The sequence below is a fragment of the Idiotropiscis lumnitzeri genome, chromosome 14, assembly GCF_059441095.1.
Source record: "Idiotropiscis lumnitzeri isolate Australia: NSW breed Sydney's pygmy pipehorse chromosome 14, RoL_Ilum_1.0, whole genome shotgun sequence".
Taxonomy (NCBI): domain Eukaryota; kingdom Metazoa; phylum Chordata; class Actinopteri; order Syngnathiformes; family Syngnathidae; genus Idiotropiscis; species Idiotropiscis lumnitzeri.
In genome coordinates, this window is record NC_142404.1 from 14,684,137 (window position 1) to 14,710,360 (window position 26,224).

General features: G+C 39.9%; 2 protein-coding genes and 1 long non-coding RNA gene across 6 annotated transcripts in view; 1 reads left to right on the top strand and 2 right to left on the bottom strand.

Moving 5' to 3' along the window:
- Window positions 1-4,422, bottom strand: part of sh3rf3 (SH3 domain containing ring finger 3) — a 96,344-nt gene extending 91,922 nt beyond the window's left edge. The window contains exons 1-4 of one of the 4 annotated variants that reach the window (XM_088314971.1): window positions 4,387-4,422; window positions 3,572-3,699; window positions 3,016-3,104; window positions 2,362-2,441 (exon numbers count right to left, since the gene is read on the bottom strand). In XM_088314971.1, the coding sequence (XP_088171097.1) occupies window positions 2,362-2,441; window positions 3,016-3,070 (135 nt within the window). In that variant the 5' untranslated portion in view covers window positions 3,071-3,104; window positions 3,572-3,699; window positions 4,387-4,422. Of the gene's footprint in view, window positions 1-2,361; window positions 2,442-3,015; window positions 3,105-3,571; window positions 3,700-4,201; window positions 4,282-4,386 lie in introns of those variants that run through there. The other 3 variants (XM_088314972.1, XM_088314973.1, XM_088314974.1) reach the window with 3 other exon arrangements.
- LOC148323616 (uncharacterized) lies at window positions 3,545-19,736 on the top strand. Its single transcript, XR_015846473.1, has 3 exons — window positions 3,545-3,690; window positions 4,397-4,442; window positions 19,620-19,736. It is a non-coding gene; the product is annotated as an uncharacterized LOC148323616 (long non-coding RNA).
- vgll3 (vestigial-like family member 3) lies at window positions 17,851-21,465 on the bottom strand. The gene is made up of 4 exons (XM_088314976.1): window positions 21,097-21,465; window positions 19,602-19,944; window positions 18,969-19,517; window positions 17,851-18,889 (listed from the first exon to the last, which is right to left on the bottom strand). The coding sequence occupies exons 1-4, from the start codon at window positions 21,211-21,213 to the stop codon at window positions 18,849-18,851; spliced, it is 1,050 nt and encodes a 349-aa protein (XP_088171102.1). The 5' UTR covers window positions 21,214-21,465; the 3' UTR covers window positions 17,851-18,848.
- Window positions 21,466-26,224: the final 4,759 nt, after the last annotated feature.

The window sequence follows — 26,224 nt, forward strand, 5'->3', positions numbered from 1 at the left end:
TTTTGATTGTATTTTGTATTTGAAATAAAGCTTTTGACGAAAGTCCTGGAACTTTTCAGACACACCTTGTATCATCTTCTTCATGTGTCTGTATTTGTTTCTGCTTAACTTGGCTTCAAACTTGCCCAGCGACACAATCTTGCCTAGCCCTAAACTGGCACAACTCTACTGACTGAAAATTATCTGCGCAACAGAAGCATTTTTGGCCCGCACAAGTCTCTTGCTGGCACTATTTCACAAGCAACAATTGGACTGCTTCCGAATGGAATCACTTTCACACCAGGGGTGAAATATCAGATTCAAAAAGAAACTCAAGGATGGCCTGTTTTCAAAACAGCAAACACAATCACTTTATCTTGATATGGGAATTTTATCAAATGTAGACATTTCTTACAAGACAATTTCACAGACCATTTGTTCCTTGAAGGCTTTGCTGAAAAAAAAAAAAAACGGGGAGAAACATCAGTGAACAAGAAGGATAGAAGTCCCGTCTTGCCTGCAGGAAACCTGCGCTAAGCCAGCCAAATGAGACATCAAGAAAACAGTGCCAAGATTGTGGAATTGAACGGAGAAAAAAAATCCATCCCATCATACACCATCTCAATGGTGTGTGTGATGATTATTCGACTTTCATTTTTTCAAGTCATTCATTTTATTGGTGAACTCCAAGTGTCGGACTTTCTTTCCCTCGCCTGTCTGCCTTAATGTCATGTTGTAAAGGCGAATAATTAGCCGGCTTTACAAGACTCCTGGTCACTATGAAACTCACAGTCAGTCTTCTGGGCCTCGCTGCTTCTGCTCTGCATTAGCATGCCGCAATTTTAGGAGATGTGACCAACGACCCCTGCTTAAGTTCCCCATGTGGAAAAACTGCAGATGCTTTTTTGCTGCAACACTGCCGAGACTTTTAGCCATCCATAAAAAGGAAGGTGACCAAAGTTCACTTGTACTTCCCAAAAGAGTTGATGCAAAGTGACAAACTAAATGTGCTTCTTGCATCGCGTGTGTGTGTGTGTGCCTGCATTAACTTCCAAACAAAACTACTTAAGAGACGAGATCATGAGTTGTGTGGTGAGTTCGGAATCAACGAGACTCTTCACAGCTCACATCCATATGGAGTCGGTCCAGAACTAGCGTCAGCACATCAGCTGCCAACGGGTCAGACGGTGACACGTACTAATCGTGATTTATTACCTGAATATGTTTCAAATCAAACCTCCCTTAAACAGCCTTAAAACCGGATTATATAGTCTTGCCACTAACAAAGTTCAGAGATACACTCAGCGGAGCACAGTTAGCTGAGACTACATCATTAAAACCTGATCAACCTGCCATCAGGAAACCAGACGCTGTCCCATTTAAACTACTTTTGCCCAAATTTAACCATAACTCCGATATTTCAGCCAGTAATACTTTATTTATCAAGGTTGGGCAATTTAAAACAGTCTCATTCGTGAAGCCAACCTGGCAGCAGAGGAGAACAAAGTCAAATAGGAGCAAATACGTTTACATTGAAATTACTCAGCATATAATTGACCGACCACTTCATAAGGTGCAGCTACAAATCCAGTCGCATACAATATACCACACCACATGCACTCGGTTGTGAATTTTCTTTTGCTTATGCTTTCAATGACTTGAAATATGATAACTGATTGGTCAATATCTAAAAATCATCCCAGCCATTCCCAAACGAAGAAGAAGAAACATTTATCGCAATGCTAGTTGTAGTTGACATTGAATCAAACAAGATCTGAGCAAACCTGGTGCGCACATTGGCAAGAAATCAAATCCACACATTCAAAAGTCTTTGAGCCGAGAGAAATGACTGCAGGGGAGGGTGGTTTTTCATGTCAGGGGAGGTGAGGACATCGCTAGAAAGATCAGGGGCCAACTTTGGATCAAGATAAAACGTCTGTATTCTTTCGATTACAGAATTCAATATGATGTATGCAATGTGAACAATATGTTTGGTTCTTGTAAATGTTGAAGGGAACCAGCTCACATGCGCAGCAGAGGATAAATAATGTCAAGGGGTTTTAACTGCTCTATTGTGAAACACTATAAAAAGGAGCTACAGGAACAAATACTACAAGAATATATGAGACCTCTCTTTAGGGTTTAAGTGCATAAATGATCATTGAGGAAATACAAATAAAATATTCTGCATATTAAAAAGATCCATCAATATGTTTGACTTAAAACTGCTGCACTCTTTCCAGACTTGGACAGCCTGTGCAAATTAACAACTCAAGGCAGGAGTGTTGTTGGTCTTCAAATTGTTGTTCATCAGCGGTTTTATTTCCCGAAACGTTTTGTCTCTGCTGGACATCCAATTTGAAAGATTGAGATAAAACTCACCCGGAAAAAACACCCACACTTGTGAATTGGGGCCATCTTGCATCGTTGAGACGATGGCGTGTTCCTTCCTGGAGGTTCTTCTGAGAGTTCATGGAAAAACATAGGGAGATTTTCAGATTGGAGAACTACCATATAAAGTTAACGGTGGGGGGGCTTTGATGAAGCTTTCCTCAAGAACAGCAGCATGGTAAAACAACAATGCATGTTGCGCAATCGATTAAAGCACGGTAATTCTTCAAAATTCATGCTCGCGCCCGCTGTTAGTGACTGTTTGTTATACAACTCCAAACAATAGGAACAATATGCCGACTGTGATTTTCATCAAATATAACTGCTGAAAAAACAAATCCAGCTTGACATGGAACCAGTAGGCCTCTCCTCTAAAATATGGATGGAACCAATAAATCAGAACAGAAAGATACAGCTGCGGTACATGTACGAGAAAAAAAAAAAGCACTCGAGAGCTGCTAATTGTCACTCTCTTTAGCCGCTCAGGTAACGCTTGACTTTGTTTCCACTGGATCACATCACCCTTTTTTTTTTCAAATTTCCTGCATCACTGTAAATAAATTTGAAAGGCACAAACCAAATTATGTGATCCAAGTGACCTATGTCCTGTCCTTGAAAACAAAAATCAATAAAATATTTGTTGACCTGCATCATGAAATCCTTCTGTAGATTCATGATCTGATCGTATCGTCATCACCATCTTATGTCTTTTCTATAGACTTCTTTTGGTTTCCCTATAAGCAAAGAAGTTAGACTTAAATTACAGAAAGGTAAAAAGACAAACATTAGTTGGGATTAAAATGAGTTCCGGCTGATTTTTGGTTGGCTCTTCAGCCTGATCAGTGAATTGTGGGGACAGTGGGTGATTTCAGTCACATTACCACTGTCTCAAAAAGTCACTCGCAGGCTTGAAGCCACAGCTATACAAAAGTGCTGTCATAGCGCCATCTTCTGGCCATAGTAAAAACTGCTTAGTATGCTGTTATGAGCTGAAGACTTTCTTTTTCCCATACCTCTAACTCAACGTCAGACAAAATGTTGGATTTCATCATCAGGCACACGTGTATACATCATCAAGTATTTAATCATGACTATCTATGAATATATGTTGAGGTTAAAGCAATACAAGGGGATTGCAGTGGGTCGGAGCTACCATTCATCCTTGTGATTTCAATGTTAGCACAATTGTTTGATGGCGCACCTCTCTTGTAGGCTGACGGTCTCGAGGTTCTGTCGCAGGTCTCAGATCCTCGTTGCTATCTTGGCGAATCCCAAAGCTGCCAAATTTTGAAGTCGGAAGGAGTGCAGATATCCATCAAGGTATGCCACCTGCAAAATCGTATCATACCTGATACTTGTAACCTTGAAACTGGAAGACTTTGTAACTAACTAATTTTAGCTGTGACAATCCGATATGAGGAGAACAAATCTAAACCTTGATTAGTTCAAGATTCAACTTTGCTTAATTGCCATCAAACTAGAATCACTTCCTCTTGAATTACATTTAAAATAAATATTTGAAGCAAGTATTGGCAAATTATCAAAAGATAAATTGACTCAAACATTTAAATTAGTAATTGAAAAGAAATTATATATAGCGTATAATGTAATACATTATTTATGTATAGATGTGTGCCGGGCTTTTATTTGACTTATTTTAGGTTGTTTTTTTACGTTAGCATTATTGCTAGCTTGTTTGGATGCACACGTGAATTATGTTTATGGAGCCTTTAAAAAAACAGTTAGAGACGTTTTAATTGTGAAATTCCAGGCAACATTTTCTAATCAGGCGGTACAGATAGAAAAACAATGAATGGATATAACAACCAACCTGCTCCAGTCCTGACTTTTATTTATACTATTTTTGATGAAGTCTCGGAAATCCATATTAGACCGCGTGTTAGTTTTTCTTGAAAATCAATACACTTCCGGTTTTAGCTACCTTTAATGATTTCCTATTTGATTGTACGTTATTTTGAAACCTCGTGTCTTGGTTTGAGTTCACTTAAGGTTTACTTTTCTGCAGTGACTGGACCAGACTTGTTGAGCGCCTCCTTTCTTCTTGACGAACAGTAAGTTGTTCACCTCTGAATTCCAAATGTTTCAGTTGAATTAATCACACACACGCGCACACGCAGCCACACGCACGCACACGCACACTTACGCATACAAAAAAGAAACACTATTGCATACAAAAAAGAAACAAATTGTTGTAACTAATCTTCGGCACGTGGCTGAGTTTAAACGCACTCATTTTTATTTTTTGTGTAATTCTAGCATACTGCCAGTGGGCGGCAGTGTTTCCTCAATTTGTTTCTGTGGGGACCCCAGTGCCTTGTGTTTTTATCTATTTCGTTCTAAAGTACAATGTAGCAACAGGAGTCAATTTCAACATGCATTTTGGAGCATTTGTTCAGCAATGCATCTGTCAACTTGTCAAGTAAAGTCAATTATATGAATATAGTGATAATTCATAGCAAATGTTATCTCAAAGCACTTTACATCTGGAACAGGTTTATAGAGAACCATTCTCCAACCAAGTGAAAAAAAATCTGTAGATAGGCAGTAATTCTTTTGTGTATCACTTGAGGGAGCCGTCATATCACTAACGTACTGGTAGCAGTACAACACTGAGAATCACTGTTCTAAGGCATGAAACACAACGGTTAACTCAGTGTGGACGGGTCGGGTTGAGATTGAAAAGAAAAGGGCAAAGAGTGCAAGAGTGAGAGAGAGGCCAGAGAGATGGCAGCAGGGATAAAGAAACTACGTGCACAATACTAATTGTGCTCACTGTATTATTGCGATTAGCAGAATGAATGGATGATTCTGTTGGGACGAAGCTGGACTCCCGATAATTTTAATACATAATATTAGGCTGATGACCAAGTAAGGTCAAACGTTGGTCATATGCTCTCGAAAATCAGTGCGCGCTTACGCATGTGTTTATGGGTGTGTAAAACGATCAAGTGTGAGCAAACAGTTTAGTGGCAGGAGGCCAGTTCTCTTGTTGTACCTCCTGTTTACTGACGAATAAGACAAACACATATGATGTGCCCCAGGGGACATAACAGACAAAAGCAATCAAACCCCATCATTGAATTAACAGCATACTGTTATGTTGTAATGCTCAGGCAATTATCCTCTCTCTCATGATGACAAAACACAACCACTCATCCACACACACATTTGCACAAACACACACACACACACAATTACAGTGGCGATAGTAAAGCACTGCTGAGAAAATGATTGCTTTTCAATTGGCATGACTCTCTGCAGCCACAGAGCAGCAGTATGTATGCTAATACGACTTTAAGGGCTTCTGAGGGGCTCCGGAGCAATTACTTTGCCTCAGAAGACTGAAGAAGATACAGAAACCTTTTTTTTTTTTTTATTATTTTTATTTTATTATATTTTTTACGAGTGTTTCAATATTAAAGACTCATATCATAGGGATTAACTGCGAAGTAAACAGAAATAAATGAAAAAAAAAAATCAGAAATTAGTAATGTACAGAGATCAAACTGAAGGATCAATCATCCAACTCTGAACAAAACACCTAAATCTATTGTAAGCGCCAGTGAGACAACATGATACTGGTGAAAGCACAAATGATAACAAATACAGGTTCCGCAATACCACCACCAAAAAAAAAAAAAAACTCCGTGCAACATTTGATTTGTTTATTCAGTATGACAACTTCGGATAAACGGCTGCAGTATTACGATCATAGTGCGTTTTGTTATTCATGCAGTTAACATGATTAAATCCTAGATTCAGCTTCATAATAACTACAATATAATCCTCTGTCGGGTTAATTTTAGTTGATTAATTTCTAGAGATTTAATTGGATACATTAATATTTTAGTGTTTACCGTTAACACACTCCGCAGGGCCTTTGGGGTTTGGGAAATTTATTGAGGGGAAAAAGTAAAAGACATCCTCTCTTCCACCAGCTCCTTTTTTTTTTTGTGGCGGGGTGTGGCGGACTTGAAAAAACACCTTTGAATTACCCCATTAAAATGTTTACATATAAATTATCCCATCAATGGCGAAGTAGCTGATAAAAAAAAAAAACAACCTTTAAATTACAAAATGTGAGGTCCGACAGACATAAAAATGTATGTGGCTTGTAAAATCCATTATGTATACGGTCATGCAAATTATACCGGGAGCTGTCACCTATTCCAATTTGCATCAGCGCATGAAGTTGCTTTAATTTTTGAGTCTGCTGACAGATTGTATGAATCTACTCTGTAAGATCTATTGTGTAACAGTTAAATCAGCCATGGAAGGCGATGAATATACGATCACATTCCCTGATACGGATACAAAGTTTGACCTCAACTCCTACGCCCAATGCATTCCTCTATGGGCGTGCGTGTGGGGTGTGCGTGTGCGTGTGTGTGTGTGTGTGGGGGTGTGTGTGTGTGAGTCCTTGTGAATGTGCAAATTTTGCAAAGGATTTTTTTTTGTAAAAGCTTGCACTTAACAATTGACAACATAACATTAGTCCTTTAACACAAAATTAAAAACAAATCATAATAAAATAAATTCAATTTATAATATATACATAAATACATAATATAAATAAAATAATTTAATTCCTTCCAGATTATGAGCTAAAATTTGCTCAGATTTTGAGACAATTTCTCTTGAAGGAAATGAAAACTATCCATTCCATATTAACTATTGCCTTAAAAAAAAAACAATGACACAATTTTATCATTCTAATAATGTGTAAAAAATACAAAAAAAACCATAATAAGCAATAGACCATGCAACAAACAATAAAACATTTTGGATTGGGTGGATTTATAAAACGGAAATAAAAAAACAAATATAAACAAAACTGAAAAATACAACGAGTCAGACGGTTTGATGGCCTCTGTTCACACATTGACGTCACGTCAAATGACAGCAAGCGTTGCGCTAATACGAAAATAAATCTAGTCACATGTGCTGCCTACAAAAATAGAACGCTTTTATGAAAGTAATTTATTACAAATGCACTACCAACTTGTCGGCTTGTTTACTCAAATTTCCCCATTGTGGGACTAATAAAGGACATCTTTATCTTTACCGTGCTAATGCTAGCTGATCAATGCTAGCACTGCGATTTTAGTGAAACTGGACATCATTGTGACTCTTACAACCATGCGCTTTCATATTCACATTCTATTATGAATGTCCATGTTTGAGAATCGCGCTCATCGCACGTCAATGACAGGCACGGCTTTGCTTGGAGCCTCAACGAGGGAGAGGCATTCGTAAAGTTGAGGCTACATTCAAACCATTCATGTGTTTTAAAAACTACAAACTCACCCTTTTTAAAAGTGAAACCCTACTTTTGAGAGAGAATATTTGATCGATGGATGAGGCACGAGAGAAGCCGTAGTCTGTCACTTATTAGCAGAACTTTTGGCCTTGTGAGAGAATATTGGCAATATTCGCGAGACAATAAAGAATGATGCGATACGGGAGCAAGACACGAGGAAGGACAGACCAGATGGCAGTAGAGTAGAGACGACCATATCAGAGGGGGACCTTCCTGAGCGACCCTGGCAGTACTGCAATTCCTGCAGGATTGTGTCATGTGGGATGTTTCTGGGTCGGCCCTTTTTTGGGAATGTCATGTTTTAACAACTCCAGTGCCTTTCTTATTCCCGCTTCTGAGGGACTGTCTGGAAGTTCTGGAATGTGTGTAAGGCAACAGGCCAGATGCTTGTTTTAGGAAATAAACCGTCTGTCCTGTCGGATCAGGCCTATGTAACACACGTGCAAGGAAGGAGCATGCAAACTTTTGATACCATTTTGAAGAGACAAAGGCTAAAAGTTTTACGTCAACTCCAACGGGATTGGCTTCAGTTACCCTCGACACATGAACAAACTTAAAATAAAACCATGAATTGGATTTAATTCGTTTCGACTGCTGTTGCGAGTGTCATTCTTTCTTCTTTGAGCAACTTTTGTGTTTCCAGTGCCATTCTGGCTGAAGAGAAAGATGAACATTTCATAAAAGATATGGCAACAATGTACGAGATAAACAAAATGAGGGCAGGAGGAGTAATGGAAAGTATGAACTCGAGAACATCGCGTCTAAGGACATTGGAATGAGTTTGGTACAGTTTCTGCAAACGTTTCTAAATTACATTTCCTTCGTTTAATTTCTTTTATTCTTGTTGGATCGACATTTTGCCAGAGCATCCACAGTCACAGCTGCTCTCTGGCCTTCAGAGGTCAGCGTGTCCTTGACGATAAGTCTTCTATTGTGATTCATTTGGAATCGAAGATCGGCATGGCCATTGATGTCTTAAGATGTCTCAACGTTTTATATTCCAGGGTTTGCAGAAAATATTTCAGACCATTGTACGTCTCGGGTTTTGGGCTAAATCAACAGCTAGCGTGGTTCTGCCGGATGGATTGACTGGGATTTTTCATATCAATTCAGTGTTATTTAAATAGCATTCTCCTTGGCAATGTGAAATCGTGCAATTATTTCTTATTACTTCTCCCATCACCATCAGGTTTGAATTGTGGTGGAAGGAAAGAGCGGTCCTGAAACATTTGCTTTGCAAAACCTGGAACCCGAAGAGCCAAACTTGTTGGCGTGAATGTTCGATTACACCCTCACACACATGCGTTCATTTCCTGGTTGTGGAAATGCAGCAAGCTCTCGCAAACACCTTATCCCTGCAAGTTGACCACAACATCCGATTTTGATCTGCACACATCAGTCAGACTCGCTGAAGTGGGAATACTTACATCCGAGTTTAATTCATTCCGTGACCATGCTTGTAACACAGAACACTCCTGTTTAAATCATCTTTCCCCTTTGAAATAAATAGAAATGCCTCTCCCACCCAAAAAACAGCCAAACATTTTGTAACGTGTTAAATAAGTAATTACTAATTAATAATTGTGTAATAGCGCATTTTGTACTTAAAATGTCGAGAATTAAACCGTTTGTGCAGCATCAGTTGTTACTTCTGGCGTACACGACATGGCCACTAGAGGGCAGTACCATAGTCATGCGTAAGGATGTTTTTTTTTTTAATGGAGGATAAAGAATATATGCTTGTGACTGCAAATATTGTTAGAATGTCTATCTACATGTGTTGCTGCACTGTTTGAGTACAAATAGCTCTTGCTAACAACATAACATAGCAACACAAATGCTATTCGTTAGCCTGTCTTATGACATTTCCCACAATGTGTTAACATTAAATCAGCAGACATAGAGACAGTTATGTGATTGTTTTAAATGCATGTAATGCTTTGTTTTAGGATTCATTTGACAGTATTTTTAAGCGGCTGTGAAGTTGTTCTTTTATTATTATTATTGATTGTTCACTATCACATAATATTCTGCTTATTGTGAAGTGAGATCAGTAAAGTTCACTGCCACCACACAGTGATCTAAAATTTTTGTTTGCAAACAAAAAAATAATCAATCGTAATTTGTCTCCCGTACAAAGTGAGTAGAGGAAGTGGTGTCTCATGCTAAATTATTGCGACAATAAATATTGCAACAATACTTAAACATTTACCGATTTATAGGATGGTGAAATTCGCTCTTTAATTGAAGTCATTTTGTAGTGCAGCAGCAACCTTTTGAGCTCAAGCGCAGTATGTCATTTAACAAAGGGCCAGTTCTCCTCCTGAGCTCATTTGCATCTTCCTTAGACTGAGAAGCCTCACAAACCATTGCCCTCACTTCCACATGCAGTCAAACACACACACACACACACGCACACACATTGGAGTGTGCGTAGGCCGATGGAAGAGAGAGGAATCCCTGATAAACCAGCAGCCCGTCGGAGGGCATAGAGAGAGGAATGACAGCTATGCCGGGCATTCACAACACTGTGTGGTATTACCAAACAAAGCCTTCTCTTCAACCACTTGTCAAAGACACTATTGTAGTGCGAGGGGTGAGCCTCTATATCGCACACACACATTCCTCGCCGCACTCCACTCAATACATCTGGGCGGATGAACTATTACTTATATTTTATTGTAACTTCATGAGTCAATCACATTATAAATGTGGTAATAGATCAGTAATATATTTGAAATTGCAGCGAATGAAATCATGTGAAAATGTGGTCCAATAGAAATACTGTAAAGATAAAAAATTAATAACCGGTGACTTAAATGGCATTGGGTCAGCACGGACATCCACCTCACGGGTCTGAAGTTCCTGGCCCTCCTGTGTTCTGGCTTTCTCACACCTACCTATTTATTGAAGCTACTTACAACGAAACGAGAGTAGACTTCAAGACTCTTTCAGGTCTATCTAAAAAATGTTGTTCTGCGGCTAGAAAATACTCGCACAGACACATGAAAATCGTATAGAAAGTCTTCCCTAATGAACAGAAGAACTAAGCGTCACGATTTCCAGTTTCCGTACAGCTATTGCAAGTGTGGGCAAACTGCGGCCCGGGGGCCACATGCGGCCCGTTAAATGTTTTAATCCGGCCCGCCGGACTTGAAAAAAATTACATGAATCAACCTTGTTAATGTTTTATTTTCTAAATACTGTGTTTTTTTTTCAATGACATGTATAGTTGTAATGCTTTTGCTCACGTCCATTTCAAATTAAATGTTTTTTTTGTTTTGTTTTTTTGTCCGATGAGGTGAGGTTACCAAAACACTCCATCCATCTGCTCCTGGTCCGGCCCCTCTGTCAAATTTTAGAACCCATTGTGGCCCGCCAATCAAAAAGTTTGCCCACCCCTAACGGATAGTTGTCCTAATACTTTAGTCCACATAATCTTTTTGAATCAATGTAAAGGTTGTGAGACTTCCTTCTCAGTACTGTATGTTGTCATAACCAGTAAGGAGCCCCGTTGAGAATCACCTGGGAAGGCGTGGGAGCAAAAAGGAAGCTCTGAACCAACTGACAGCCAACACTCACACACACACTCACAGGGGGGGTTGACAGCAAGAGTGTTGCAGCGTTGTTCCTGTAGGAGAGAAGGAAGCGGTCTGTGTCTGAGAGGGCGACAGCAAGTATGTTGGCTTCTTCCTGTTGCTCTGACATGCTCCTGACTGCTCCTGCCACCTCCAAGCGCATCTACAAAAGACTCATAGGAAGGCAGACGTGACAGGCGGGCGGGACTCCCATATGTCTTGTGTCTGACTTTGCCGAATGGTCCCGCAAGGCACCTGTCAATCACTGTCAAGTAGGATCGAATGCGATAGGAGAAGATTGAATTGCGATTTTTCTGACAGATATTGCCATTTTGATTCAATTTGCGATTTTCTTTAAAACAAACTTCATTGCGATATTCACTATGTGAAGTAACATTTACAAACGTTTTACGTCATACCATCAAAGCATCAATATATTAGCCTAATAAAGCACGGACACTATGTTTTCGAGCATGTGCTAGTTATGTCGCGGTTGTTTTAATTTATCTCGAGATACTTATTAATTGTCATATTAGTTTTCTTGAGCTGGTTGCTTTTCGACATCACACAATTCTAACCAAACTTCTGTGAAGTGTAGTATACACCTATGCACTTATTCTGGTCTTTTCCATCTCTGCATGTCACATTAGCGATTAGCATTAGCGATTAGCACTAGCGATTAGTATTAGCCATTAGATTAGCGATTAGCATTAGCTTCTAGCATCTATCTAAGATTTCTAGCTTGCCTCGAGTGATCGCCTATTTGTTAAAAGTGTTGCTTATTTGCCACCACGTAGGCGAGGATTAGTAGAGGAGTGGATCCGTTCCACAAACATTGTACGGAGCTAGTTAGCTTAGCATCTAGCGTTTGCGAGTATCCTGGAGGATCGGCTTTTTTCACCAATGCGGAGCTGATTGGTTTGTGTGACTTGTTTACTAGTAGCATATTATTTCTGATTATTGACCTCACAGTGATTCGCATTCTTATTTTATTCAATTAGAGACACACTTTAATAGTTTTACCCTTAATTTTGCGGATGAAAAACAATGTAAAGTAGCAAAGTGATCCACATCATGTCGTTTAATTGTGGGATGGGAGGGCAACCGATTCTGACATTCTCATTTGGGGCTGGCTCTCCTGTCAGCCTCGTAGAGGGCTTCACCACATGGGGGTCATCCACACATAGGAAGTTCCCGACTTGGCTTCCCAAGGTTACAGTGACAGAACCCACTGAGCTGTTGGCCCAGGACATGACGTCCTGCCGGGGAAGGGGGCTCTCTTGCTGCATGGGGTTCGGTTACACCAGTTTAGAAAACCTCTGACCGTAGGGGCCCGATGCAAACAATGGAAAGATAGTAGAAGGTTGGCAGGGGAGCAAGGAATTACCTGCCAATTAGGCAAAGTTAATGAGAAGAATGATGGATGTCAATCCGTCAGAACCCGGGGAGGTTGGGAGATCAGCCGGATAAGCTTCATGTTATCCCTCAGATTACACTCTCGTGTGACACGCACGCGTGCACACACACACTGAGGTACGGGGATGTTCTAAATCCTAACACGTCGCCCGTAAATGAAGGCGAGCTGGTGAAAGGAAAGGAAAACATCATTTGGTTCATTCTGAGTAAAAGTTGGAAAATGGATGACGGTTTGGACACAAAAGTAGATTTGAGGCGGAATGTGTTCATGGTAAATGTTCAAACAAGTTTGGGCGAGTTGATTAAGGAACTCTCCCATTTTATTGAGTAAAGAGTAAAGTATGAGAATGCACGTCGAAGCAAGGAGACGGTTGAACTTTTCTCAGGCTTATGATTAGCCAAGATTGACAGCCAATTGTTTTCATGTGGATAGATAAATAGACGGATTTGTTTTGCTATTTTGGCATTGCAGTGTGGGAAAACATACGATTTTAATACAACATTGCCTTATAACTGTTATCAATTAGAAGTTTGATGTGTTTTTACTCATCACAAACCACAACGGCATTTATGGTTAAACTTTAAAACATTACCATATAGTAAGGTTGGGGGGGGGGGGGGTCAGTGTAACGTATGAATCTGATATCGCCGTATTTTGCAAATGATAAGGGTATGGTTGTGATTATGAGTATTTATTTATACTGCATTTGTGGGAGAATGTGCTACGTAATATACCGTATTTTCATTGTTCATATTGCTGCTCTTCTTTTTTTAAATCAACGCAGCCTCACGGGATTCCTTCAGAATTTGTTTTGTCGGCACACAGGCATCCCGCTGACTTGATTCCAGCGTTCAACTCGGGGAAAGCATCCTTTTAATTCTCAGAGGAAACATTATCTCAGTGACAGCTCCAAAGTGTAAACAAAGCAAACGCAAACATCTGAGTCAATGGTCCGGGAATGCCACTGTGGCTCTGGTATGCGTGGTATGGTGGTCACTACGGGCAGAATTGAGAGCAGCAGGTACTGGATATGGTCACATTGGGCCCGGCTGAATGATTGACAGGCAGGTGGCTCGACAAGGGAGTCCTTTTTTTTTTTTTTTTTTTTTTCAATTATATTTTAGTTTAATTCCTATCGTGTAGTGTAATACTATTTACAAAGTAGACGTGCTGATGCTGTGATTACATGACAGGACCATTATAGAAGTGCTGCACCTCATTGGACGAGTGGGAGGAAACGAGTGCGTTTGAGGACACAAGATGAATGAAGATAATAGCAATGAGTGACGGCTACATAGTCGAGACTCACGTCACAAAGTGTGATTTAAGAGGGGCGATAGTGGAAATCTCTTTTTTTTTTTTCTTCAAATGAAAGATACTGATGCTCTTTCATCGAGATTTGCACTTTATTTTGTTTCTAGGGGCAGTAAAAAAGGACGTGCCAGTTGAGAATTATTTTTTTAAAAAAAGTACATACACTGAAATATATTTAAGTACAAAAATTTGATTTTTTTTGGGGGGGGGACTTAGTAAAAAAGAAAAAAAATGTCTACTTAATTTGGGAAGTGCTCATGCTGAGAAAAAAATATATTAGACACGCTATTATAATAAATGTGCTTTGCTAACCTCGGTAATCCCCCAAAAATGTTAAATATAGTAAAAGTAAAATACACTTTACCTGTAGATTTTTTTTTTTTTTTTTAGATTAGATTGAGGATTTTTTTAACACCAAAAGATGGTGTTTTTTTTAGGCGAGCAACATAAAAAAATTCAAATAGGCCATGGATGGGGAATATCTTTCGTCTCCAAATTTGTGGCATAATCATTATTATTCCACAGTCATGCTGATGTCTCGTTTTTTTTTTTCTGCCTTATGAGACCCCACGATCTCAATCAATTAATCAATCAATCAATAAAAAGCCGCTCTCTATTTTTTTTTGCTGTCTTTTTTACAGCATCTCTTTTGACAAAGTCATGTGTAGAAAGTACCCGTATCTGTTTTCAAAAAGCAAAAAAAAATCATCAGAAAAATAGTCTATTCAGTGCGTGCAATAATGAAGTGCACTTCACAACTTGAACAAAATTCTTTGTGCTGTTTCCATCACACGTGCGAAAGCGACATTCGCCTTAAATTTCATCATTTCCAATTAAATTTTCCCGCCGTTGTGCAATACAAAATGAGATTCCCACAACTGTAAGAGTCGCTGCGAAATAGCCGATTTGTCTCATAAAAAAGTCATGAGGTGGATTCTTGCTTGTCCAAACAGAGGACAGGCCTTGCTCGAGCGGCCGGGTAGCGGAGACCGAGCGGGGGGGGGGAACAGGTGTTGGTTGCTAAATGTGCTTTGAGTGAGCAGAGGAATGACAGCTATGTACTGGCCTCTGCGGTTACTGGAACATTACCCAGAGTGGAGCTGACAGCAATAACCTACTGAATGGAATGGCGTGCCGCTCCCCCTGATTGGAAAAGGATTGGTGCTTTTGCAAACACCACAATGCAAGGACACAGATGAACTTGTTAATATGGAGAAAGGGAATCCGAAAAAAATATTATTTACTAAACTGATTCTAAATCTTTTTCATCTGTACTTGAATATTTATTTTTTCGGATTCTGACAGGCAATATTTCCCATCCAGAGAATTGTTTGATGTTCCTGGTGATAAGAATGATTTGTAGCGAATGTCTGGTGCCGGGCTTTTGGCATTAAAAAATTCTCAGTTTAATCTAGAAAAAAAAAAATTACAAAGGCCTACCGTTAAAGTGATTTTTTTTTCAGTTAGCAAATTTAGGATTCTTCACAGCCCCCTTTTTTGCGTGTGGGCAAGCAGAAGAACGCAGGTTTTTGATTGGTGGGCCACAATTGGTTCTAAAATTTGACAGAGGGGCCGGACCAGAAGCAGATGTTTTGGTAACCTCACCGCATCAGAAAAAAAAGAATACATTTAATTTGAAATGAAAATGAACAAAAGCATCACAACAAAATATGTCTGTTTGACACACCACACTATTTATAAAATAAAACATTAACAAGGTTTTTTCATTTAATTTTTTTCAAGTTTGGCGGCCCGGATTAAAAAGTTTAACGGGCCGCGTGTGGCCCCCGGGCCGTAGTTTGCCCACACCTGGTTTCCACGTTAGCTCCTCCCACCACACACCATCATCCGATATTGAATTTGTGTGTGAGGGTTCTTGTTTGCTCATAAATAGTTGGTAATGGGCAGTAATGCCTGTCTGAATTCAACAATGGTTGAGGGGCTCATCAAAATATCGAGTACCGGCGCAATCTACCGAGAATTATTTTTCCAATTCCTTAAAGCTAATACAATTAGAAGACACTGAATTGAAACATATCTGATACAACAGGAGCAATTCTTGCCAAAAGCAGATGAGGAAAAGACCCAGATGGCCTTTTCTTGTTGTATGGCTATTGAAACATATTCAATTATTTAGGCCGTACATACACTCCTTATTCCCTTGTATTTTCATTTCTTTCTGGATTTATTTGTAAAGTTTGGAAATACTCTCCATGGGGAATTCGAAAAGCAAGATTTTATTTCTTGGTAAAACTCCATTTGACTTACCACTAATTTATAAATAATTGACCGTCTCAAATGACTTTTTTTCAGAATCCAGAACCGTCTTTGTGAACTTTGTTGTTCTTCCTGTAGTGGAAGTGCCTGGAGTGATTCTCCGAGGGTGTCAGTGGGATGTCTGTTAGCATATAAGTACTTGACAAGCTGATGCTGAAGCTAAATGCTAATGCTAATGCTAATTAGGAGCTCCGCGAGAAGAGAGCATGTCTATTGCTTCATCTTTCTCAATGTTGCCATACTTTTCAAAATGTGTTTGTCTTTCTTTCCTTCAAAAAACTTCCATTCTATTTTGCGCTTTCAATTTATGACCACATATTTGAATGCTGACATTTACGCCTGTAAAACTCTGTGTTAATATGTGAAAACAGTTCACTAGAAAAAAAAAAAACACGAAGGGATAAACAGTGAGTCACGCAAAACACTCAATCTTGCTAGACCGCAATAATTCGAGTTTACTCCATAAGCACAAAAACATGAACGTAATAAAAATAACAATAATAAAAATAAAAATAGAATAACCAAATCCAGATAACGGTGCAGATTGCATTTGGTTGGATAACTCAAAAATTGCCCAAGTGAAATGTGAAAGCAGTAAAAATAAATAAATAAATACGTTGCACAAATGACTTGCTTTACCTTTCAAAAGCAATTACACAAACTGAACAAGCATCACATGTTGTTCTTTGTTAAAATGTAATTGGTTGAGTACTGCTTATTTTCCCGTTCTGGGTCGTGCATCTCAGGATTCAATTATCAAGATAGCGAAAATAAATAAATAATTCTTTCACCATCTTTCTCTACCGAGCTCCACTTGAGACTTCCCGCTTGATGCGTAAGGATTTGTTCCCGAACTGCTGCTGGCTAATAAACCGAACCACATAAAGCAGGAGAGGAAGCTGGAATGTCTTTGCGCTACTACTGTTGATAATACCAACTGTCTAACCGAAACACCTTCTAAACACACAACGTTATTCAACTGAAGAAACTTGCCTGGAATCCACACCGAGAGGAACATGTTTCGCTGGTGTGAGGTATAAATCATAAAATGAACACTTTGAATTGAAATCGCTTTCAATATAATCATCCTAATTATATTTGTGGCTTGATTTGCTTATTTTGGAGTAAGATTACAGAAGAAACAAAAAAAAGCTGTCTATGTCTGCCGTGTCCAGTAAACATCCTGTCCAGACAGGACAAAGCGCATTCTTGCTGTTTGTCGACTGCCTGTGTGTGTGATTTAATGTTTTTGTGAGGAGATTCCAAAAAAAAAAAAAAAAAAAAAAGAACCCAACCTGTTATGGTATCTTATAATAACTATTTGTGGAATGCAGTCGATTTCCTCTGGTGCTGCTGGCCCCGTTTTTTTTCCCAGTCACAATTTAGTGAGTCGTTTAAAGCTGCAAAAACTTCTTTATTGATCATGAACGTTTTGAATCCTAGCAAACATTTGGCAGTATAAAAATAAATTTTACAAATGGATGCGACTGCGGAATTGAATTTCCGCGGTGAGGCCAACTGTCCCATCTTGCAAAGACACAAAAACTGCTTCATTTGCAAATTAGAAGATCATAATTTATTATTTACAATAAAACAGACAGTATCAAAATATACAAAGCACAATCCCTTGAGGAAAGGATTTAAAGGGAGCATTTAAGGGATCGATGTCATCCAGCAAAAAAAAAAAAAAAAAAAAAAGCACACTTTGAAAGGCAAAACTGTACATATTTGGTATAGGAGTCAATATCACTGTGAGACTTTTCACCCCCTGAAAATTTGAGATTTTCCTTTGCACTCCAAATTCATTGAATAAAGTTGTTCTAAGTGCATATTGGCCAAGCTCCCACACTTAAAAAAAAAAGGAATTAACAAGCAGATAATTTACATGTAAACAGTACAAAATAACAACTTTCAGACAGGGTGCATTTTTATTTTATTTTTTTGCTAATGTGAGCATTTTATATGCTGTCTTAGATTCAGTTCGCAAGCTGACCGTTTAACAAATATATTGTGAATTTCTGAAAGGTATTTGTTCCAATTGATAATTCACTTAAGCACCATCCAACTCCCAACACAATGTGATAAAAAAAAAAGTGTAAATATTGACACCATTTCAGCCTCCAATAAAGAAAGACGTAATTCTCCAGTCTAAATTTTCTGACGGTTTCTTAAAGTGGCCCGTTTTGACAGCAATTTCAGGGACACAAGCAAAATATTTGACATTGTGTTGGTATTTGTGCATCTGTTTGGCCACTTTTTAAAAGATTTCCCAGTTTCTGCTCCATTTTCATGATGACCGAGTAATCCTGATTGAGGGGGGGGGACTCTCTCATGATATCGACCGTTCTTGAAACAGAACTGCTTGAACACATAAAATAAAACTGTTTTTACCAATGAAACATGATCGATGAATGGATTATGTAACATTTCCATCCTGAATTATCGAGACAAGGCCGTAGAAGTAGTCGAAGTAGAAGTGTGTTTTTGCAGCCATATATTGACGGCGCCACTCAGTGTAAAGCTGAGTTCTTCTCTCGTGTACGTCGGCAAGTTAGAACCAAACGGATGACTTTGCTTTGGTCTGCTCATGAGCTGCAGAGAGACAAGAAAACATTGTTATTCCCTACTTAGAATCCATGATGCTTGACTAGATTCTCGCGACGGAACCGACCTGAATCGTACAACTCCAAAGATGCATGGAGCGGCGACGGGGTCCAGGGAGCAGACGAAGCCGTGATTGGGCTGCAGCTACTGGGGTCCATTTCTGTCTTTGCACTCTCGCTGTGAGGAGAACTGCCGGCACTGGCGGCTGACTGGTTCTGGTTCCTCACGCCGGGCAACAGAAGAGGACTGAACCTCGATTCTAACGCCGCGCCGTGGCTTGGATACGAGTGGAACATGGGTCGGTGGTGATGGCGAGTGTGAATGTGGGCGTGGTGGTGAGGATGGTAGACATCGTGAACATTGGGGTAGCCGCTTGTGCTCTGGGAGTTAAGGCTGTAGGTCCAGTTGTCGGCGAGGCTAGCCAGTGGTTGGAGGCTGGCCTGAGAGATCACATGACCGGCCCACAGGCTTCCATCAGCGTGGTTGAGGGAAATGGGACTCGGGGAGAATTCTGGGTGGACCGACACCGAGACGGAAGGGAGGCAGTTGGCAGGAGGGGATGGATAGGTGCTGCTCCAAACTGGACCGTTCTGACCCTCCGGGAGTGACTCGCCATCTAAAGCAAAAATATGAATCAAAGTCAATCAATTAGAAGTTCCCTGATGGATTTTTTTTTTTAGATGCAAACATTCTAATCTACCTTTCCATGATCCGGCAGAGCTTGAGGCGGTCGTTTGAGTCATCCGGCTTGGCTTGGTCTCCCTGTTAAGACCAGCGGACTGGCTGAGGGCCCGAGAGAAATGTTCGTCCACCACATCACTGATGTCCCCTTGGAAGTAAGTGAAGAGTATACACCGGGAGTTTAAGTACTCCGCTCCTGCTGGTTGAGTTCCGTCTTTAACCTCCAAGTCATGTAACGATACACATCCAGATTCGGTTTCAGGAGCCGGACGAAGACTCGGATCTCTGGATAGTATTCCTCGTCCTCCGACTTGCTGCTGAGCCGCACAGTTGTGCATCTTACTGTGAGCGCTCAGCTTCCTCTGGAGGGAGAAATGATGAGTATGGAATGAAAAGAGAGGTGAATTAAAAAGCAGGATTTGTTTTTCTATATGTTCATTATAGAAGCAGGTTATTGGATTGATTCATTTGTTATGAAGCCAAAGCCGAATATCGTAATCCTCAGATGTCCAAAAAATGTCACGTATTTTCCACAAATCAATATCATTGGTCTAGTGTATTTTCACGCTTTATTAAGCAAAAATTAATTATTGAACGTGCCACTGTCTGAAAAGTGTAAACACACTGCCTCTTCCCTCACGCTGAGAGAGCCATGCTGCATTTTGTTGCCTCAAGATTGAAAGTCTGAATTTTTTTTTTTTAAATAAGACAGGGGTGGGCAAAATTTTTGATTGGCGGGCCACAATGGGTTCTAAAATTTGACAGCGAGGCCGGACCAGGAGCAGATGGATGGAGTGTTTTGGTAACTTCATCTCATCTGAGAAAATTTTAAATGAAAGTGAATTAAAGCATTACAACGAAATATATGTATTTGAAAAACCACAATATTTAGAAAATAAAACATTAACCGCATGTGGCCCCCGGGCCGTAGTTTACTCACGCCTGAAATAAGATATAACACGAATTCAAAGGTTGCAGTAGTTGGATGCCCATTTTCTTTTTTTGATTTCCTGCAAAATAGTCATTTTGAAGATGTGAAAATTCCACACCGACAACGACAATATGAAAAGTGGTTCAGGCAAATTTGAGTAGTTTGTAAAATTATCAGAATATTTATTATTAAAATAAGCAAATGCAAAATGATCTAGTGGAACTATTCTAGGAATTACAAAATAGTAGTCCAACATGAACCTAAATTGTTGCAGGCGACAGTGGACACAGGATTTCTTGGCCTTTTAGTGACATTAGAACAAAAATATAAAAAACCAAGTCCTCCCCTTTTTAGAAGTCTTGTACTATTCGAACCAAATTTGTTTCTGCCATCCACACTTTTAAATTTAACCTGGCATTCAACGTAATCACGTCCTTACAGCACCTTGCCTCCTTTTCGAGCTTTTCCGCTTTTATCTAACACGAAAAGTTCACTTCTTGATTCCTCAACTGAAAGAAATCCTTTCTTCAGTTTATGCTTGTCCAAACCCCCAAAGACGTCCCTCCTTGCGTTCAAGTCTCACCTGTTGCTGTTGTTGCTGCTGTTGGTAATGGTGGTTGTAGTATGTGGACTTGTAGGCTTCTGCAGGGAGGAGGTGTGCTCCATAGCTTTGGTGGTACATCACATCCAGGCAGCTCATAGCGAGAGAGACACCGATAGACTATCAGCTGACGGGGACGCCGAGGCTTCAGGCTGGTTGTGTCCCCTTGCTCTTGCGAGCCTCCAGATATTGACAAACACATACAAAGGCCATGCCGTCCCGCTTGAATACTGACAATGCGCTTCCAGCCGTGCGACACCCCGGGGCCACAAAGTAGACCAAAAACTTGTGGCACTCGAGCCCTGTGAAAAACTCCTGTCAAGATTTCAGACCTCGCCCGATTGGCTGCTCTCTCTCTCTCTCTCTCTCTCTCTCTCTCTCTCTCTCTCTCTCTCTCTCTCTGTGTCTCTCTCTCTCTCTCTCTCTCTCTCTAATTTTAGGTTATGAGGCAGAAATGCCAGAGGGTTGGAGCACATTGACACACGCCCATTTGGGAAGGGTCTGCTCTGGACAAACTAAATACATACAACCTTGGTTTACAGTTGCCAAAAAAAAAAAATTTGTTTGCAAATAGAATGTTTCGCTTCTTTTTCTGACCTGAATATAAATTCATAAATGAAGACCTGACGTAACCTCCGTAGCAATCATGATTTCTACTAGCAAAACACATGAGACAAGAAAAGTAGATAGAATCAAGTTGTTTATTTTCATGGTTTTGTTTCACAGTGTTGCATGGCTGCTTCCTATTGAGAGCTGGTTCTAATATTTCGCTCCTCACATGAAACTTGATATGGCAATGACAAATACCAGAAGTGACACAAACAGTGCCAAGGATTTAGAGACAAGCGAATGGAATTGGTTCCAAAGCACAATGCCGGTTTAATTTTTGTGCCTTCATTGATGCTGCTTATCATTCTGATGATTCCACAGATTGCGCAAAAGTGAAGCAATGCCGTGTGTGGTCTGGCTTGGTATGTGTGCAGCGACAGAAGAAAGAGTATGAGGGCATCTTGTGGAGAAAGTGTTGATGGCAGGTCGGGGAGATTTGTTACTGGATTTGGATGACAAATATGTTGCAAAAAATTAATTCACATTGAAAAACTAAGCAGTCAGTCATTCACATGAATTGCTACATAAGACTGTACGGAAATTCTTGGAGGACTTTTTTTTTTTTTTTTTTTTTTTTTTTTTAGAAAATGGCTCACTATATGTTAGCTCGGCTTTTTGAATTAAATTGAGTTAAGGATGTTTGTACAAGTGCAGTGACATATAATAATAGTACTTTATGCGTCGATCCGTTATATGAACCACTTATTCTCACTCAAGGATTTTTAATTTTCTAAAAGGTTTTCAAATATTTTTTTTTCAAAGAAAAATTAATTTATATCTTTTTTTATATTTTGTAAGGTTTTCAAAAATCAAAGCCAGTGTGAATGTCATGGATTTTTTTTTGTATAGATGTACAATATATACCAAAACATTTAAAAAGTCTACACACCCCTTGCTCATCCCCAAACGAACACCATCCCTACAGTGAAGTAGCAACATGCTTTGTGGCTGTTTTTCTTTAGCTGGAACATGTACCTTGGTCAAAGTCGAAGGATTTTGAATTGATTATGAGCACAAAACCTTCAGGCTTCTGACAGCAAGAAAAAAAAATGTCAACGACAGCCGACTAGAACAGCTGAAATTTATTTGGTTTGAATCAGAGCTATTATAAATTAAGGCAAGCGTGCGCTGACTCCCTCTTAAAATGACTTTGAATGTTATTAATACATTTTGAACGCAGCCAAATCCTATTTTTGAGAGGGTGTGCACACTTTTGAAAACATCATCTCAGTTGTTTATTTTTCACTTCCCCCTCAAAAAGATTCAGTTGAAAGAGAAAATTAAATAACAAAAATGAAAGTGAAACGAGCTTTACCAACACACACACACACACACACACACACACACACAAGTACTGCTTCCTCCTGTTTACGATTCATCATTGCACCAATGTACCCAGTGAGACATAAATAAGACAACAGGGTGATTTATTATTATTCCCTGGATCGGCCCAGCTTGCTGTCATTGCGGAGTTCCGTATTGGATTTGCCGGGACTGATGAGACCGGGGGGGAGCCAGACAAACGGTTAACGCTTCCATCACTTTCAGCCATCTTTCTTTCACTTTGATCTCACACTGGGAGTGCAAATTATTCAGCCGTCGTCTCCTGTTGTGATTAGACGTCACAGAAATAGGCCATCAATTGAAGACAATTTAAATGAATAGTTGATGATCACATGAGTTCAGTTTGGAGCTGCTTTGATTTTATTTGTTCGAAAGGCATGTAGTGGAAAGCAATGTTCATCTTTATTTTTATCTAGCGAAAAAACTGCCGTCTTTCCTCGGTGTGGAAGTGGGGCAGTAGAGCACTCGGAGTGCCTTTGGGGACACACACTTGCATAGTTCATCGCGCGCACACTTTTGCACACTTCAGAGTGTACATTACAGTACAGATAACACATGAAGACACACGACCTTGGGGGGGGTTTCCACCAAACATCTGGAGCAGCTCGTGCCTCCACTCCTCTGCGCCTTAATGAGGCGCTGTGATGATTATTAGGGGATGTTTGAAAGTGAGGGGGGGGGGGGGAGAAGGAAAGGGACAGAAATGACTGTGAAGTTTTGGAATTGTTTGCTTTTTCAATCCTATAAGCCTTCAAGGAAAAGAGGAAGAACCTCCAGCGCTTTAGATCTAAAGACATTTTACGATTGAGACCCATTTCAGAGGCACATTCTGTTGTGATGATGTTTTGAGTCTGTAGATGTCCTTGAAGCAGTGTTTCGCTTATAAGCTGCTAAAATTGTCTCACAATACAGATGGGAGAAACTGTAATGTTTCAGTGCACACAAAAAAACAAAAAACACATGATTGTGGTTAATTAAGATGTTTAATTAAAAAAAATGATCCGGCAGTCCTGATGAAGCAGGTGTGAGATGATGCTGACTCCTGTTTATGAAAAGTCACATTAAGCAGAATGCAGCATCAGGAATATGCGGCCATATAATCACTATCATTCTTTCCCTGGAGAGAATCAACGGAAACACAGACCTGCTTGAGCGCTATCGATTATGACACCAACAGAGGAAAAGGCAAGCGGTTGTAATATGCACTAAAACCGGCCACAACATTTGGCACACATTTTAATGAGAGCAATGCAATTTATTCCTTTTTTTTTTATGATTAGGGATGTGGATGACTCCGATAAATATGTAATACTTAAATGTGTAAATCGATACAAGCAGTCGTTTTTTTACAGTGACCGAAGACTTCTTCCACATGCCAAAAAACATGCCTATTGGGTGCATTGAAGACTCCAAGCCAGGTGTGGGCAAACTACGGCCCGGGGGCCACATGCGGCCCGTTAAATGTTTTAATCCGGCCCGCTGAACTTGAAAAAATTAAATGAATAAACCTTGTTAATGTTTTATTTTCTAAATACTGTCGCGTGTCAGAGACATATTTTGTTGTAATGCTTTTTGTTCATTTTTATTTAAAATTAAGTGTATTTTCTTTTCTCCGATGAGGTGAGGTTACCAAAACACTTCATCCATCTGCTCCTGGTCCGGCCCCTCTGTCAAATTTTAGAACCCATTGTGGCCCGCCAATCAAAAAGTTTGCACACCCCTGCTCTAAGCTGTACATAATTGGGAATGTACTTTTTAATAATGATAGACCGATTATCGGCCAATTATCTCTCTCTCTCTCTGCTGAGCTTGTCGCCCAGCCTTTTATTTCACTTTGGCCAGTTTAATGAATCCAGAATCATAATGCATGCTATTTGTTTGCTTGTATGCTAACAAATACACACACGGACACGCACACACTCACACATCTTTTGTATTATCGAATCCATGGCGTGTTGCAATGTCAGCGGCTTTTAATTCCGTGTGATGCCCACATTACAATTCTGCAAGGCCTTCTAACGGGATAAACAGCACCATTTGTGTCTAATTTACAACAATTTGAGTATTTGTGTCGAAATCAGTGCGAGACGCAATATAACACATTAGGCTTAGTTGCACCAGTTTAATGAGAAACAGACTCATTTGGACATTAATGGAAATTGAGTTGCAAGGGGGAAAAAAAACAAAATAATCCGAGTTTTTTTTTTTTTGTCCAACAAAAGCACCAGGCTTCCCCTCTTTTCATTATCTCGGTCTTGAACGTTCACTTTTAATTGTTCTTGTCATTAATGGCAATTTCCTGAATGGTAATGAGATTTTTTTTCGACAGCAAAGACAAAGAAGAGCGTCTTGTGACAGTGCGCCCTTGTATGTGTGAGGACAGACACCCTTAACAAAATGTCTCTTAACAAAGTGACCAGAGGATATTGGATATTCCCTCAGAGTCTCAACATGGACCTCACTTGAAAAGCACATAATTACTTAGTCCGTCCTCCAGTTTTACCACATCCTGCATGTGTGAAGATAATGAAGCTGCCCCGGCTGCTGGCTAAAAGTTAATGAGATGATGAAGACTCGAATGCGGGGGTCATTTTGACAGAGGGGGATCCATCCAATGACAGATATGACTCCATGTTGGAGGGTTAAATACGACTTTGGCACGCATTAAGCATTTAATCTAAAACTCGGAAAACAAAATCGAAACGAATTTGTAGCCAATTCTGTTTGTGTGTTGGATAGGCATAAAATTGAAGCATAAAAGTCACTCCCCGTCCAATTTACTGCTGCCAAAACGCACTCCTGCGCAGGTGAAAACAAATTAGCCAAAAAGAAATGTAACAATGATATTTGAATACGTTATACTTGAGCGCCTGAACTAATTGTGAAATCATATAAATGCAGTGGGCGTAGAATCTTTTGCATGTGCGCCTGAAATTGGTCATTGTGGGGTCACGGTCACGTTCTGTCTTGGTTGAGTTGCATTTTGGTTTTGGTTAAGTATTTAGGTTCACGTTTTCCTCGTGTTCCTTTGTCGGTTTGTCTCGTCATGCGATTGGGTCCACCTGTGCTTAGCTTTCCGGTTGCTTGTGTGAGCCAATCGGCTCCCTCCAACCCTTTGCGTCTTGCCCAGGTGTTCATCGTTGTCTTGTCAATTTGT